Consider the following 17945-nt stretch of genomic DNA (forward strand, 5'->3'; position numbering starts at 1 on the left):
TGCGGTGATAAAGCACAACATCAGGTGATCGCATTGCTTAGTGATAGCAATCCCAGCAGTCCCCGTTGCCATCATTAACTGAACCCCACCGGTCGTTAGCCAAGGACCCATCCCGATTCAAGCCATTCCTGGCTTGGTCCCTACCAGTCCCAAGCCTCAGTAAGGTAAGGGACTGCCTCCTCTTGATTTCCTCCAACCTGCCTATCTCCCTCCTCACCTCTGCCCTTTTGGCTGCCCCCCTACCCGCTGCTACCAGCTGCCCCTGCTGCTGTGCCCGCTGCACCGCGCACCACTAGTGCACTGGCTGGGGCCTTTTTTTGTGTTGGTGCAGCCGGGGCTTCTCTCACGCCCTGCCCAGGGCCTCTGTTCACACCCCGGCTAGAAGGGTCGTTATTTTGCGCTGGCTCAGCTGGGGCCTTTTTTCGAGCTCCAGGCTTTTTTTTTTGCAAAAAAAGGCCCTGGGTAGGGTGTGAGAGATGCCTCAGCTGCACTAGCATGAAAGAAGGTGCTGGCTGGTGCAGTACTGGCATGCAGTGAGGTGGATGTGGGCAGGGCCAGGCAGTGGGGGTAGCTGGTGGCAGCAGGTAAGCAGGCAGCCAAAAAGCGGTCGTAAATGTGGGTGGGCCCAAGCGGGTCCGAATTTTGTTCACATGACCACAGGTGTGCTGCAATGGCCAGAACATTGAGGACTAGTCATTAGTCCTTTCATTCAGCACCATTGTAACTTTCAGTGGTTGCTGGACGAATGGATGTTAAGCAAGGACTACTTGTATTTCAAAGCTTTTAGTCTGTCCCATTATGACAGCTGCTTTTGGCTACGTGAGGCTGAGGCCTGGCTTTGCCTTCTGATACCTGCCATACGCTGCTAGGCCTTGTCTTGCTTGAATTTTCTAGACCAGAACTAAGCCAGTCCTGTGTCTAATTGGAAATTGCTTTGCCTCAGCTGTAACTGTGGATTTAAAGCTTGATTTCAACTGCTGCAGTGCTGATGTTTGTTTTAGAGGATTGATTTCTCTTGAGAAGTTACTCATCTGTGGTTTTATGCATTGGCAGGGAATACCAGCTGGAGCACCCTTTGCTTCACATTGGAGTCCTTTCACTGATGGTGGAGGTTACGCCAAGTAAGTCTTGCCATGGCTTTGTCCTGCATAAATAACAAGGAATTTCATGCTAATCATGCCATTGAGAGGAAAGCAGGGAGGGGGAAGCAGACATTGGAGACTGTAGGACACATTGCTCAGTATGAGTTTGAGAGGACTGGCAAGCCCAGTGTAAGAAGAAGGGCAGCTCTTTGAGGGACATGCGACTCCTTTACTGTTTACACACTACAAGATAAACATGAGGAATTAACTATGTTTGCTGCAGGCTTTCAGTTTCTTAGGGATAAGGAACCTAGAGACTGCATATAGTACCCCAAGACTGCACTGCCAAAGTTCAAAGATGTGATTTTGACCTGTTTTTCAGGGTTATGGGTGATTTTAAGAATGAGAATGGGAGCAGTCTTTTCAGACTGCTTTTCTGTCCCCATCTCTTAAATCTTATTTATTTATTTTATTTGGTTTTGGTGCTATCCAGAGTTGTTCTGGAGTCTGGTAGCACCAAAATTAAAATAAAGAAACCAACCAACCAACCAACCAACCAACCAATTAATTCTCTCTCTCTCTCTCTCTCTCTCTCTCTCTCACACACACACACACACACACACCCTTGGTTAAAACTCATCTGTCCTTTGTGTCCTGTAGAAGGGTGGGAGGCTCGGTTGTGGTCCTCCTTCCTGCAGATGTTGCCGAACTGCGATCTAGTTTTTTAAGCAACAGGGTGTTCATATCCTTGCTTTCTGTGTGGCCAACCTGTTGGAAGCTTCCCTCAACTTGCATTTCTGTACTTTGAGGTTATGGAAATTGGCCAGGAAGCACTCTGCTTGCTATGGCTGTTGCTGCAGTTTGCCCAATCTGTGGTCCTAAAGAATAAGAACAGCAGAAGTATGAATATTTTTGAAACATATTCTCATTGCCTTGTGCTGCTTCTTACAGTGTGGAATGAGAGATAAGGACACTGTTACATATGGTTGTAGAAACCTCATTTGATACATAGGATAGAATCTGTTGGGAGAGCGTACAAGTTGTTTTTCAGTCTGGATGCATTTTCAGCCTCAGGCGTGTTTAATATAACTGCTGCAGTGTCTTTAATTCATAGCTATAAGCCTATAAGCAGCTTCTTTATTGAGGTAGCAGTTCTCTTACATTTAGACCTGAATGGATGAGAAATAATTTTGAATTCTTCATGATGTTCTGAACAATTCACAAGATAGACTCCCTCATCCAGAGATGTTTAAGTAGTCCCAACATTCTCCCAGGAAGCCCAGCCCTACTTAGTGGGGTTAATGGGAGTAAGTACGATACTTCTAGATCACGCCAAATTGGGGGAGGCTGATATCAGTGTTGTTGCACATTTTTTTGCAGCTACAAGGGCTAGCCTAGGAAAGTTGTTCTTCAGAACAATTCCAAGTCAGGTAATCCGACATCTCACAGGTTAAAGGGAGGGCTTTGAGGACCACAGGTTTCTTGTGTCTGCATGCAAACAGAAAATTACTTGTTCTATGGGAGAAGCAGCTCATCATAGTGAAATAATTTTGCCTTAAGCATTGAATTTGAGCTTGCAGCATAAGCTCTATTTGTGTGGGCATTCTTTTTCCTAAATGCATTCCTCCTTTGGCCAATCCATTATATTACAGTTTTACTATTTTTCATAAAACTCTACTAATTATAAAGCCATAACTGAAGAGTGAAGAGGAATGGTAACCACGATCTCTGCCTTTGGAAGTTTACTACTTTTGACACAGGGTTTACACCAGAGAAAATATAGGGAAGGCTGGCATATGAAGGAATAAATGTGAATAAATGCATTCCTTTATACTGTAACTTGTTTTCAGTGACAGCAAAGGGCTTTGCAATCCTGGTGGTTTTGAATTCTCTTTCTTCATCTTTCCCTCTTGATTTATAAATATTCATGATATTTTTGTGGGGCCTGATGGCTTTCTCTGATTGCATGGGAGGTTTTTTGCCTTTTCAGCTGCTTTGGGCTGGCATGTCCTGCAGTGACGTCCAGGGCCAGGCAGCTGATAAGGAAAGCACTTGCAGGAAACAGAAGCTTCTGGGCTTGTGTCTAGCATTCATTGCTGCTTTGGATGGAATGGAATCTTCTCGGGTGCAGATGATTCAGTGTTGCTGCAGAGAAGCCCAAAGGCCAGGTTTTAACACATTTATCAGCTGCAGTGATAAATGGAATACGAGAGCCCCTAATGTCCAATCAGGCAAATGTAATTTCCACTCCCTTGGAGATCATGTTCTGCCCAGCAGCATAAACAGGAAATGCTTGGGGTTTTGGAGGCCTGAAAGCCTGGATACTGTCACCACCAGGCAGAAAAAAAATGAGATTTTTTAGTTTTGGCTTTGGTGCAGCTTTTTGCATTGTTGGACTTCACATAGCTTTGATTTATTACTTCATTAGGGTTCGGCTCTGTGTGAAAGGGCCATTTCACTAGCTAGGATTCTGATGAATAGAGTTTACTTTAAATCTGAGTTTCAGTGAATAAAGTTTCCAATAAACATGTTTTACTTATGCTGTCTCTGAGGGAGGTTCATCAGAATCACAGCAAATCTAAACTCTATTAACATTTTTTTTCAAATTCTTCAGTCCACAGATACTCTGTGCAAAACTTTGATTAATAATGTTTCCTGCCAGATGTGTAGAGTCAGATATTACTTGAGGCAAGCTTATGATGGCCAAGGAACCCATGAAGTTCTAAATGCTCCTGGGGAAGATTGATGGGGGAAGCTTAATATAAGTGTTCAAAATCCCCAGCATAAATTAAGGGAATTCTACAATATTTTGAAAATTAGCTTGCCCCAGCCTGATAACACTCCAGATGCAATTCCCGCAATTCCCATCTCATATAGCCAGAGTCAGTCCCACAGTTGGGGAAGACTGTCATAGACAATCTGTGTCAGCCTGTGTAAGGGGATAGTTTAGGGATCCTAATCCTATTTCAATGCTGATCTCATTTAAATGTTGTAGCCTGCTACATATCATCCCTTAAAAGAGACATAGATTCATGAGAAATTATAATAATTTCATCTCTTTAACTGCTGGATCCTCATTACTGTGGCATCTGAAAATGTTGTGGACTTACATAGGTCCAATTCACCTTCCATTCGCATTATCTTTGCCTTACCACATGTCAATCACACACAATAACTTTGTTGTACTGTGATAAAACTCTTAACATAAAGAAGAAGCATATCATGACCCTATGGGATTCTCTCAGAGCAGTGAGGCATAATTATTGTGAATGAGTACGACTAACTGATTTGATCTTTAAAGTTCCTTTCAGGATAAACTATTCTCCCCAAGGGCAATTTGCAGTAATCACTAGTACAGTTTATGATCACACAAAAAAATCAACACTTTTACAGTGCGATAACCCATAAGTCAAGGTACCAGCTGAAACCTGCTTCCACTCATTGATTAAAATGATACCATCCTTTTTTCCTTTCAAATTTAGCCGATTGTAATAAATCAGACAAGAGAGCATATCTAGCCAGTTACCAGAATCTCTTACTCCCACAACGAACCTGCCAAATGCTGTTGTCATGAGTACTGATGGCGAGCAGGAGGGGGCCTCTATCCAGGGGGGAAAACGCATGTGTAGTTCTGAGGAATTAAGCAGCCATTCAAAGAGACACAGATCAGACCTACCTTAACCTTTGGGGTTTATCTGTCTGGGTTTTTCCCACACTTCTTCAGTTTGTTAGGATTTTCTGTCTTATGTAGCAGTAATAAAACACTAGAGACCTATTCCTCGTCTCAGCGTGATTCCTGACTGTTAGGACAGCTGTCTTTCCAAAATCTCTTGCAGAGATCTGTTCTACACACTCCCCAAATCTTATCTCTGAAGAGATCAAGGATTGAACCTGCAACGTTGTGTCCTAACCTGGTCTATTTCCACTGGCCAAAGCCTTCCTGAATTTTCACCCTTTGGTGCCTCAACTACTGTGTCTCTTCCCATTTCCATTCATTGTTAGTTCCACATCTGGGCCTGTAGCCAGAAATATGTATAGATGAGAGGAGGGGATGAGAACATATTATAGATATAGTTAAATCATAGATCTAAATGTAACTAGCATTAAAATTAATGTTGTATTTTAAAGTAAAATTAATCCAAGAATTGAATGAGGGAGCAAAGGGGGTTCTTGCTACTTTAGTGCTTAGTGGAAGGAGCAATAGCTCAACAACAAAGGACACACTTTGCAAGTAGAAGATTCACCAAAGTTCACTTCCTGGCATCCTGATCTGCTATGTCCATTTATGATTGCAAAGGAATCAGAAATCCTTGAGAGCTGCTGCCAGTCATGTCAGTAATATAGCCTAAATTCAAACAGGCCCAACCTGAAACCATAAGACTACATTTAGCCCTCAGAAGTCTAAACTTACAGAATTGTAATTTCTAAAGTGATAAAAGAGAAGAAATACTAAATAAGGTACTAATAAGGTACAAGTGTGTAATCATGCTATCTATATTTAATTTTAATTAAATTTAGATGGAATTGAAGTTCAGTCAACCTTAGTTTTTGCCATGGATTCCATCATCTATATTTTGAAGTGTAGCTCCTGGCAAGCTCAGGAGACTAGAAGAAGTCCTACCAGGAGAGACTGAGGATATTAGCTTTGAAAAAGTGAAAGGGAGATATGATACTTTTCAAGTATAAGAAGGGGTATTTACACAAAAGATGGCCAGAACCTATTCCACAACAGCAAACTTCATTATGGCCAAAGACTGGCATAAAACAATACAATATAAAAAGGGTACAGAAGTATAAAACTATAATATGAAAAACAAAGGATGATATAATGTGGGGGAACAACCTATTCAATTTCTTGCCAGGATAGAATAACGGACAAGTAATACAAAGGCAGAATTCAGCTGAATGTAAGGAAAAACTTCATACCAGGGATGTCCATGGGAGGGTTGCCAAAAAAATTGAGAGGAGCATGACTTTTTGTGATTGTGGCTGCCATCTTCTCTCCTCCTCCAACCTTGCTTCCTAATACTAAGAGTTTGATAATACAACCATTAACCAAAAACAGTGGTGGTTCCCCATCTCTCAGCGTTATCAGTCAGAATCTGGATGCGATAAATTGAATTCCTGCTGAAGTAGCGGGTTGGACTCTATTCCTATGCTCCTTCTATCTCTGTGATTCTTTGTCTTTGTGGGGAACCTGTTGATTCCTCAGTTCATCTTTCCCCCTCCCTTGGCTGTTACTGTTCCTTCTAATCTTTATTGGGAAGAACAGGTAAACTGTGACTGTCACTCTGTTTGGAATCAGCCTTCCCCTTTGAGCTCAGATTGTGGATCTCCCTCCTCTGTGGGAAAAGTAGATCACAAGGAACCTTGCTGAAAACTTGTATTTCATTTTTCAGGCTTCCAGACCTCTTAATAGCCAAGCTCTGTTGTTCTTTGTCCTCCCTATCTTAACTGCAATGGAACGAGTCAAAGCCGGCCGTCTATGTCTTTCCTTACCAAGAGGCGGGATCATACCAGTGATGTCCTAGATTTAGATTGTAATTGTAATTTCCCCAACCATGGTTAACCTTTTACTGTCTTGAGACTGACAACACTGGATAACTGAAGCCCCATTAAAGCATATCAAAGTTAATGAGTAGCATTAGAGACTTGGTGTGACTTAGTAGATGAGAAAATGAACTGCAGTCCAAATGGCTGCCAGCAGTGAGCCTCAAAGTAAGCTTAAGCAAGCTTCTCTGTGAGCCTCCTCTCTCTTGCCCACTATATCTCAGATGTAGAGAGTGGCCTATTTTACAGGGCTTTGTATGGAGTACTTGGATATATCTGAATTCCTTTCATATAATTGCTCTGTGGATGGTGATGATAGAGGGAATCTAGACTCCTTTTGGTCTCCTCTGTGGATTAATTTTTCTATAGAGCAAATTTCTGCCAACTTGGCCACTCTGTCTTCTCAGCTGTCACAGAAATAGATGCCTTTCAGCTGCACTCAAACTGGATTTTTATTTGATTTACAATGTTTTTCTTCCTTTTTAATTTTATAAACATTTCATCTAGGGGACATCTTACCAAATTTGGTGACGGCCATGAAGATGCTGAGGAGTGAGTGCTTTCTTACTGACCTTTGACTTTTTGTCTTTGCTGCCTGATAATCATTGCCTCAAAGAGGGCTTATGTTTCTTCCACATGGAGAAAGCTACATCATAGAAATCATGCTGGGTACAGGCAAAGTTATCTTGCCCTTCTTGCACCATGGACTTACAACATAAAGATACAGAGAAGAACAGATGGTTCTGGAAGGGGGTTCCACTCATATTGCAGATATGAGTGTTAAGGACTTAATGACTGTTAAGGAATTTGATGTTCCCCAAGGCTACAACTTTCCAGCTTGCTTAGCCGGCATGTTTGAGAAAGCATACACAGTTTTTTCCCCCCAGAAGATCTATACCATTTTGCAACATTGCACTGCACTCAGTTCAGAAGCAAACAAATCACCCCAAACCTTTAGTGGGCTTCAAGTGGCTCTTAATTTTTAATTCCTAACTGGAAAAAAATAAAGGGGTGGCAAACCCAGGCTATTTGTATACTCAGTGCAGTGTTTTATTCTTTTAAAAAGAATAAAACATCTGACCAGATTAACCCTAGTTCAGCCTAGGCAAGTGTTAGGTGATGAAGTAAGGAATACAATCGAGTAAAAACCACCTCTCTTCCATTTTCCACATAGACTTGCTAGAAATCTATTTGGTACTAGCCCATATTGGGCTCAATGGATGGCCTTGGAACTTGTGGTGAATTTTGGCGCTGCCACTAGCTCTCAGGAAGGAGGGGGCGCATTCCAGGGAGATAAGAGAACTTTCAGTAGCCTGCGGGCTGTTGATGTAGCTTGAGTCTGGCAAGTTTGACGTCAGAATCATGCCGAGTCAGTGTCTTCCAACTCTAGTTCTTTATTGTTCTCACCATATAGAGAGAATCTTGCCAGACTCAAGCTACTCTAACTAACCCAAGCACAAATAACCTGAGAGACTGTAGGGCGGGGCCACCTTGAGTCTCTTTGCTGTCCCACCAACAGCTCCTGGACAACTGAGAACATGGACTACTGAGAGTTCTCTTATCCTCTGGATTGCACTCCCTCCTTCCTGAGAGCTAGCAGCAGTGCCAAAATCCACCACATCACCCCCCACTTCGGGGACACAGTCCATCACAGAACTCCTTCCTTGGAGTTCTTTAAGTTGAGGCTGGATGGCCACTTCTCAGGGATGTTGCATTCTTAGAGATTGAAGTAGATGACTGTGTGTGTGATTTGTGAAGTCTGGTATTCTACATGTGTAAGAGTAGAAGAGCACGTGGATGTATGCTTGAGGAACACCAGAGAAATTTGAGATGCCTTTTCTAGTCTGGGGTCCTTGTGTGGGAGGGGGATTTTCCTTGTGTGGAAGTGAAGCATTTTCAGGGATATATCCCCATTTAGGAAGGGGAAAGAAATCTCAAAGGGGTAGTCTTTGTGTTTTTTATTTTGCTAATTATCAATACTCTTTGCTTACCTCCTTTAATAATTCCATTTGAAACAAAGAGGCAGCTATTGCAAAAGTAACCGTGCTGGGCAACTAAACAGCTTTTTGACATTGTGAGCAATAATTATTTCTTGATAGTAACGTTGCTACCTTACTAGATGGGAATAAACACTTTTGTTGGATTTTTTTAGATCAACATTGAAAAGAGCAGGACCCCCTCCTCTGCCTCCAAAGGTAATTCCAAGCGTGAATCAACAGTTGCACACTAAGGAAGCTTTTTAGGGATGGGATTTTATAAAAAGTTATGAAGTTTTGTATACCATCCATTGTTTTATCTATCTATCTATCTATCTATCTATCTATCTATCTATCTATCTATCTATCTATCTATCTATCTATCTAATTTATCCCCACCCATCTCCTCCCGTCGGGGGGACTCTGGGCGGTTTACAACAATCGATTGTTCACTTTATTGCAACTGGTCACACGTTTTCAGGGACTGTTTCTCACATTATTTAATATTATTGAAGAGTAACTTAGAGATACAGTAGAGAGGTTCTGCTCGTGTGCAAGAGAGGCTGTTTTGGAGAAATAGGGGCATAAAGGGCAGTGCAGGCATGGGGAAAGAGGGAACAGGTTAGACCTGATCACTTCTTCAGAAATCGAAAGTGTCCAGGGAAAAAGCAATATTCATGCTTTGTGTTTCTGCTCTAGCCTCGACTAGAAGAAATTTTCGTGGACAATGAGAAGTCCCAGACAATCAAGTATTGTCCCGATCCCCAAAATCAAGCCTCACCAGGTCACCGGAGACAAAGCATCCCTGTTTGTGGGCCTCAGATGGAGCCATCTGCATTTGGCATGAGCAGCAGCATCAGCAGCCCTGGTCTGCTCACAGCCAGATACAGTGATTTGGGTAACTAGTACTGTTCCTTGAATGAAGATTAGTTCTGCCATGCTCAACAGTAAGCAGAGTTCTCTTAGCTTCGTAGTTCATTCGTTTTCATCATGACCTCCCGAAGTATGTAAGATGAAACCTATGTTAAAGGAAACCTTTGCAGATAGTTTCCAGATTCAACATTTTATGCTCCAATACAGCTATCCTGGAAACATTTAGAATGAAAAGAGAAGAAAGATGGTATTTCGAGGTTCTCCATGGTACTCTTGGGTAGACATCCCAGTGCATTATTCCCCAGGATGAATATTTTCCCTTCACCAAAGAGTATGCTTTTTTAAAAATTGGAGTGCCCAAAACAGTTTGCATCAGAATGCAGAAGAACTTAATTTTTAATTCAGGGGTCTCTTAAAATGTGGTGGTGAGTTCACAGTGTAACTAAATAGAAAAACATTTGATCCAGCCATAGTAACTTGCTCTTAGCGAACTTGCAGGCTTCAGGACAGGAGCTGGATGGAACCTTTGTCTCCCACAAATTCTGTCAGTTGTATTTCAGTATATGGCATAAAAAACTTTTGAATCTTTAATTGTTTTCTGGGAACAACAGACTATCAAAAACTACTTTGCTGCAGGCTGAAGCTCCTGAACCCCTTTTTGTTGCCCCTGGAATCCCTTTCATTTAGGATATCAAAACTTGGCAACGTGGTTGGTTGCCACTTAGAGGCAAGAGACCCACGTCCAAGCCCTGAAATAGGCACCACGTGTAAAACTGGGGGAGGGGGAAGGTCCAGGGGAAAATGGAAAATCCTGGTCTTTGCCTTATGTCTCTCGGCCCCCGTGGAGCTGTGAACTATGGAAGAGGGAAAAAGTAGCTTTGCGGAGCAGTAGCTGCCGCTTCTGTGGCTCATGGCTAGGGTTGGGTTAGTCTCACTGGGGGCATGACATTCTTCCTGGAAGGTGGGGTGCAGATTCCCAGTGGCCCTTAGTCCCTTGGAAGGCCAGCTAGTGCTGCTTCCTAACTCTGCAGTCCTGGGGCAAGAGAAGAGTATTCTTGCCCTCTGCCTCTTGCCTGATTCGTATTTTTTCATGTCTTTCTTCGTGTGGGGCTTACTCCTATTTATGATTCTGTGTTTAGGCAATGGGGACACTGTGACGAAACACCTTGAGGAAAATGCTGACGGGTCGGGCCACATGCCACAGCTGCCGCGGAAAAAGGAGAGGCGGGAATTCCTGGTGGGCATTTGTGTCTTCCGCGGCGTGGACACTTAATTGCTGTTTGATGTCTCCAGAGAGCACCCTTGCTCACTGGCTCAACCTGTCCTTTCCTGCTCATCAGTGCTTACAGAGGGGCAGGCAAGAAAAGGGGCCACACTCCGATGGGGGGAGAGGGGACTGAAACGCAGGCAAGGAAAGAATTGTCTTTTCCATCCCTGAAACCTTCCTGTTCGTTTTGAACTTGCGGCAGTCTCCTGGCTATGCATGCACACACACCTGTTCCAGAATAGTGCAAGATTTGGGCGACCTTTTTCAGCCTGGCACACTCTGGCTGTGTTAAGATTATTGGCTGTGCTGGCTGGGAATTCTGAGAATTGTCATTCCAATGCATCCAGAAAGTTCCGGGTTGGGAAGATGGTCCAAGTCAGTGAATGAGCCGCCCCTCCTCCCCCCAGATTTTTATGGCTAGCTACAGATGTCATGGAAAGAAAGTCATGACAAAGTATTGGGGTTCCCTCTCCATCATTAATTCATCCCACTCATTCCAGGCATTAATAGTATAGCGTTGCTAGTCGGATATATCTCTCACCTTCCCTCGACCTGTCTTTCCTCCAGTCACTTAAGGCAGCTTACATAGGGCTCCCCTTCATACTATCCCCACAGCAACAATTTTGTGAAGTAAACGGGGCTGAATGTGATTGACCCAAAGCCGCCCACTGAGGCTCTGGGACTTGAACCCTCTGCTTACGCAGCACCTTTGGAGGGAGATGGGCAGTGGCGAAATTTGAAATATAAATAAATAAATCTTCTTACCTCTTTCTCCAACTGATGCAACTCGACATTCCAGAGATCCTGGAAGTTATTTTTTTCCCCTCAAAATCCATTTACTAACAAATATTTACTGTTTTGAAAATGTTTTTAAAAAATGTTTAGATAATATTCTGTTTAGCATGCCATAGCAAGGTGCAGTTCATCAAGGCACAAATTAAACACTTTAAAAACTTCTACAGATGATAGTTTTCCGGAGGATAAAAGCAATTTAGCGTGGCGCTAGAATCGCTCTGTGAGGAGGAATTCTGCCAGGAAAACACTTCCGTTGTTGACCCATACCAAACGCCTGATAAAAGCACCTGAAGAGGAAGATCTTGGCAGAATATCCTAATGTAGATGCAAATTTAATTATTAAGTGATCCCATAAATAACAAGGACAGAGCAGCCTGATTCATTCTTGATAGTTTTTTTTTCACGTACTAAGGAATGTTAAAAATATTTCAGATTGAATTCAAATTTGGCCAATTTGATAAACGTAACCTTCTGCTGTTATTGTTGACAGAAGCCGGCAATCAATGGCCTCCCACCAACGCCGAAAGTGCTGGTAGGTCCTTTCATTAAAAATGAAATAAGGCATGTTGATGTCATTCTGCTGTTAATTTTTTAACTTCGTCTCAGATAGGTAGGGACCATCTGCACCCTTTTTCCCCATTGCAAACTGTTTTCTTCCCCTCCTTTGGATCCTACCTCCATTCCTCTCTTTAACAAGTGTGGAATCTTTCAAAGAGTAGTGTGCCCTCGCCTCTTCTCAATTTTGTGATTGAGAATAATACATAAAAGTGAAGTTTGTGAGTTTGGCCCCACCTTGAGATCTTACTGGCTAATGGAACAGACCCACCTCTTAAACTAGAACTAATATAGATGAATCTTTCATGTCTTTTGTGGGGCTACAGAAGCAAGTATTTAAAAATAGTGGCTAATTAACCATTATCATTGTTCTGTGCCTTTCCAAATTATAGATATCGGGAAGGGGATAGATAGAAATAATCTATTTTCCCACATATGAAAAAAAAAAAGATCTCTGTATGGCATTGAAATTCCTCACAGTAATCTGGAATTCATTTTTTTTCTATGACTTCAGAGACTTTCACTGACCATTGTTTATGCCATTAGTAATAATGGTCAGAAGGAATAGAAACTTCTCATGCTGTGAATTGGGATGTATTTTGTTTACTAATGCTGTTCTAGATGGGAGCATGTTTTTCAAAAGTGTTTGACGGCTGCCCTTTGAAGATCAATTGTGCCACATCATGGATACATCCAGACACCAAAGGTAAAAAGTTACTGCATATGTGCAAATTTAAGGTCCCTCATTACTTTCATTTTTTTTTTAACTAGCTAAGTCATTTTGCCTTTCCGCCATATTACAGATCAGTACATTATCTTTGGGACTGAAGAGGGCATTTACACGCTGAATCTCAATGAGCTTCATGAAGCCACCATGGAGCAGGTAGGTGAGAATGCTTTCTGTGTCCCGGATGGAGTTGGTCATTCTCTGGGGAGGGAGAGACTCAGGTAAAAATTGGTGCTCATTTCTTGAGTAGGAAATTAAGAACGCCATGGATATGGGCAAGCAGGCTGGGTGGCATTTTGGATAACATTTCTCTATGGTAGCTTGGGATTTGTTTTGGACTGAAGAAATACTTTATCACTCCTCCAGACTGTTGTAGATTCAGCAAAGGGTAGATTCAGGGACACTTTCTCAGCTGTGCATTCATCTGAGCCAAAATGTATAACCTAGACACACGAGGGTGCCCCTCAAGGACAATTCAGAAGTTGCCATTGTTTCAGGCATGTCCACAGGGGGGGAAGCCAAAAAAGTCAAGAGAGCACATGATTGAAGCTCTGCCCCATGTTTATTTGTGTCTTGTACACAACACACACACACACGGCCTATTCAGCTGGCCTGCCCCCCGTGACTGGTGGACCCTGTTGGGTATCAGAGAGAGCTTGGGGTTTTTCCTGAGGTCCTATCAGGCACTTTGGCTGAGCCCTTGGCTGCAGCCTGGAATAGGCATGTGACGGAGGCCCTGGACTGGATTTATCCTATGCATCCTCTCTCTGTGTGCCAATCTTGGGGTGCTCCTTGGTTTTCCAAGGAGCTCTGAAAGATGAAACACCAGAAGTGATGCCTAGAGCTCTGTTGGAGAAGACAAAGAGTGAATCTGACCGAACACGAGTAAGAGCCCATATATGGGCCTACATCGTGGCGATATGTGTGGCAAAATGTCACTATTCCTCCACCCTTATTGCATCTGCCGGTAGCTGACCAGCAGCCCTGTTTAGGGTGACCTGCTTCCTATTAGGGGGGCTTGAGCCACAAGATCATCTCCAGGGCTGTGGTGAAGAATATTCATGCTATCTGGCAGACAAAGTCACTTAGATTTGCTCAGAGTTATACTCTGACTGGGCAAATCCTAATGAATTGCTCAGGGAACAGTCGTGTGATGTTGTCTGGACTGAATTTGATTCTGTTACGTATGAGGAAGTGGACCAGGTCCTTTTGTCTGTCAGTCCAGCCATCTGTTTATTAGATCCTGGCCCCTCTGGGATTATTAAAGCAGGCCGGGAAGTGACCACAAGACGGGTTCATGCAGTGGTTTCAGCCTCTTTGAGAGAGGGGGTGGTCCCATCAGCCTTGAAGGAGGCAGTGATACACCCCTCCTCAAGAGGTCATTGCTGGATCCTTCCCTGCTGAAGAGTTGTCGGCCAGTTCCCAGTCTTCCCTTTTTGGCGAAGGTTGTGGAGGAAATGGATTATCTGGACCCATTTCAGTCTGGCTTCAGGCCAGGATACAGTACAGAGACAGCATTGGTCCTGCTTGCTGATGACCTTTGGCGGAGCCAAGATGGGGGTGTTGCATCCATCCTAGTGCTCCTTGATCTCTCAATGGCTTTCAATACTGTTGACCACCGTATCCTTCTGGACTGGGTGTGTGGGTTAGGAGTGGGAGGCACTATGCTCCAGTGGTTCACCTCCTTCCTCAGTGGTTGGTTCCAGTCGGTGTTGACAAGAGGGGAGAGATCGCGTCCACGACCCCTCTTTTGTGGGATGCCTCAGGGTTTGATGCTCTCCCCTCTCCTGTTCAGCATCTACATGAAACCACTGGGTGAGGTCATCTGCCTGTTCAGAGTCCAATATCATCAGTATGCTGATGATACCCAACTTTACATGTCCACACTGAGCAGCACAGGTGAAGCTGTGGATGTATTGACCCAGTGCCTGGAGGCTGTTCAGGTCTGGATGGGGCAGAACAGACTTTGGCTCAATACTAACAAGATTGAGTGGCTGTGGCTGTTTGGTCCCCCTGGGTCGGGAATGTCGCTATCTTTGGTCTTGGATAGGGCTGCACCCAATCAAAACCAATGTGCAACTTGGGGGTCCTTCTGGACTTGCAGATAATGCTTGAAGAGCAGGTGGCAGCTGGCCAGGAGGCCTTTGCGCAGGTTCATCTTGTGCACCAGTTGCGCCCTTTCCTCGATTGGGAGGCCCTTCAGACTCATGCCCTGGTCACCTCAGAGTTGGATTATTACAATGTACTTTACATGGGGCTGCTCTGAAGACAACCCAGAAGCTACAGCTGGTTCAAAATGCAGCAGTCCAAACAGTAATGGGTGCCTCTTGGTGTGCCCATGTTTCACCACTGCTACACAAGCTGCATTGGCTGCCAGTTGGCTTCTGAGTACAATTCAAGGTGCTAGTTATCACCTATACAGCCCTGCAGGGCCTAAGGCCTGGATATCTGAGCGACTGCTTGTCTCCAGCTGTTTCTGCCTGCCCAGTACATTCCAGTAGAGTGGGTGCGCTCCAGGCCCCCTGCATTAAACATTGCCATCTTGTGGGACCTAGGAAGCGTGCCTCTGCTGTTGCGTTCCCCACTCTCTGGAACAGCATCCCCCCAGAGATAAGGATGGCGCCCTCTCTCCTGGGGTTCTGGAAAGCTTTGAAAACCTGGCTTGGTCCCATGCCTGGGGTTGATGTTATTATTTGTTCAGTGGCCCCTGTTTCATTTTATTGTTTTTGCTGTCTATTAGATTATTTTAGTCTGGGCTGTCTGTGTGATTAAATGTTTTTAGCTGTTTTTATATTTTCCCTAGTTTTGTATGCCCCCCAGAGTCCACTGGAGTTGGGCAGCCAATAAATTTAAACAAACAAACAAAGAAAAAATAATAAAAAAGAGTGGGGCTTTGATTGCTTGGTCATGCAACCAGCTTGACTTCTTTGACCCCTCCCCGTGGATGCTGCTGAATTGGATTGAAGATGTTAGGGTGACCAACGGGAAAAGATATTAAATGCATAGACAGCAATTATAAAATGTAATATTGCATTTAATGTAGTTTTAGATTTAATTCTAATTAAATTTAACAAGAAGTCAATTTTTTCTTCTGGATCCCTCCATTTCTTGGAGTTCTGCCCCACTTAAAGCCAATAGTCTAGGCCTGAAAAAGATTGCATATTCTTGACCAAAGTCTGTGAGTTCTTCCTAGGGAAAATCCCTCCATCCTTCTCTGACTAGTGTCACCCAGTATAGCCTGTGGTGTGGTTAGAACGTGCTTTTGATTGCTTTATGTTTCTCAGATGTTCCTAATACTTTTATCCAACTACCATTTTCTTTCATTGTTCATGCTTTTTCGGCCTCTTTGATTTTGGGCTCTTGGTATTTAATTTTGCAGTGTCAATTATGAGTGATCTTAGAAGTGCTGGAGGATGGGAGATAGAGATAAATGTATAGATGGAATTTATTGAAGTGTGAGTGGAGTGGAATTCTCAAAAGCTTGATAATAGTATTGACAGTGCAATCATGTACGTACTTACCTGGGAATAAATGCCATTGAATACAAAGGGACTATTTCCAGGTAACAGTGCTTCAAATTATACTGTAAGAAGTATTGATATTATATCAGATTGAAAAGAGTTGAAGGTCTCCTTGTGTGCTCTGGACAGCCATAAAGGGAAATTTTGCTTGGCCCAAAAATTGTTTTGTCTGGAATTCACAGAGCCGTAGAATCAAATTACCTTTTCCCCCACTTTCCCCACTGGAATGTTCTCTGCTCCTTTTTCTTAGCTGTTCCCACGGCGGTGCACCTGGCTGTATGTTATCAACAACACTTTAATGTCACTCTCAGGTACGTATATTGCTGAAGAAATGTCTCATAAAGTTTGAAGGGTGGGGGTGGGAAATTTCAGAGTGCTACATTTAACTTTTGGTAAATTTATGAAAATCATCTCTCTTAATTTTTTCCCTTTCATTCTGCAATTTGCTTGGACCTATGGATGCTTGGGGGCTATCCTTTTAGAAGGTAATCTTTTCTGCTCTATAGGTTTCCTTCTCCTTTTATTTTTATTTGGCTTTTTGGTTTTTGCATTATCAGTTTGATATGTCAGAGTCTGACAGATCAAATGTCATCTGTGTTACAGGGAAAACATTCCAGCTCTACTCCCATAACCTAATAGCTTTGTTTGAACAAGCCAAAAAAACAGGAATAGCTGCTCATATTCAGACCCATCGATTTCCTGATAAAATATTACCAAGGTAAGGTCATCTTGAGATACAAGTTTTTGCTATCTTGCCCTGGGGTTTTATCTGGCTTGCTTGCTATTGCTGATCATGAGAACAATATTTTCCATAACCTGCTGAGTGTTCATGGAGAACTCTCTTTGCTGCTTCCAGGTTTGCAAATAGAGAAGTATCTATGTATGTAACATTCTATAAATGATTTCAGGAAATGGAAACAAAAGTACAAAGCCAGATTTTATGGTTTGGGACTCCAAAGACCCCATAATTCATGAAAAGCAGCAAGTTGCTAAGATTTTCTTTCAAGAATTTTCTCGCACTTCTGAAGATGAGAAAGATAGCAGTCAAGGAAAGAAACTGCCACAATAGTGGCACCTTGTTAAATAGAACACTGCCCTCCCAAAGGTTGCTTCTTGTCCTAATCGATCCCTTTCAGGCATCAGAGAAGCTCTTTTTATTTCCCTTTGTCTTTGTGCAAATCTTAGTCTTTCATTCTGTGGCTGTTGTTTCATCTCTGTTTTGTTTTTTTTTCCCCTGTTCATCTACTTTTTAGGGTGGTTAGTTCTGTTGCTTTAGCATTCTCTTTTGGTGATATTATTGTAATTTTAATTTATTTTATGACAGTTTTGAAGCATACTGGAAAGTTGAGCGTAAATTTCAGAAATAGAAGTTACTTACATCGGTTTTGTTTACATTATGCCTCTTCTCAATGAAACTTGACATATATATTTTATATATAATGTGAAAGCCAGTTTGGCCTAGTGGTTAAGGCTCCAGGCTAGACACCAGGAGACTGTGAGTTCTAGTCCCGCCTTAGGCATGAAAGCCGGCTGGGTGACTTTGGGCCATTCACTCCGTCTCAGCCCAGCTCACCTCACAGGGTTGTTGTTGTGGGGAAA

The 17945-nt window shown here is 43.0% G+C and overlaps 1 protein-coding gene across 2 annotated transcripts in view; it reads left to right on the top strand.

The window, feature by feature from the left end:
* Positions 1–17945, top strand: part of MAP4K5 (mitogen-activated protein kinase kinase kinase kinase 5) — a 95176-nt gene that overhangs the window by 62207 nt on the left and 15024 nt on the right. For both annotated transcript variants that reach the window (XM_063290553.1, XM_063290554.1), the window contains exons 16-25: positions 1054–1121; positions 7140–7184; positions 8785–8827; positions 9308–9506; positions 10621–10718; positions 12034–12075; positions 12720–12804; positions 12902–12981; positions 16597–16657; positions 16950–17064. In XM_063290553.1, the coding sequence (XP_063146623.1) occupies positions 1054–1121; positions 7140–7184; positions 8785–8827; positions 9308–9506; positions 10621–10718; positions 12034–12075; positions 12720–12804; positions 12902–12981; positions 16597–16657; positions 16950–17064 (836 nt within the window). The remainder of the gene's footprint in view (positions 1–1053; positions 1122–7139; positions 7185–8784; positions 8828–9307; positions 9507–10620; positions 10719–12033; positions 12076–12719; positions 12805–12901; positions 12982–16596; positions 16658–16949; positions 17065–17945) is intronic.

Source organism: Candoia aspera, chromosome 1 (genome assembly GCF_035149785.1).
Source record: "Candoia aspera isolate rCanAsp1 chromosome 1, rCanAsp1.hap2, whole genome shotgun sequence".
Taxonomy (NCBI): domain Eukaryota; kingdom Metazoa; phylum Chordata; class Lepidosauria; order Squamata; family Boidae; genus Candoia; species Candoia aspera.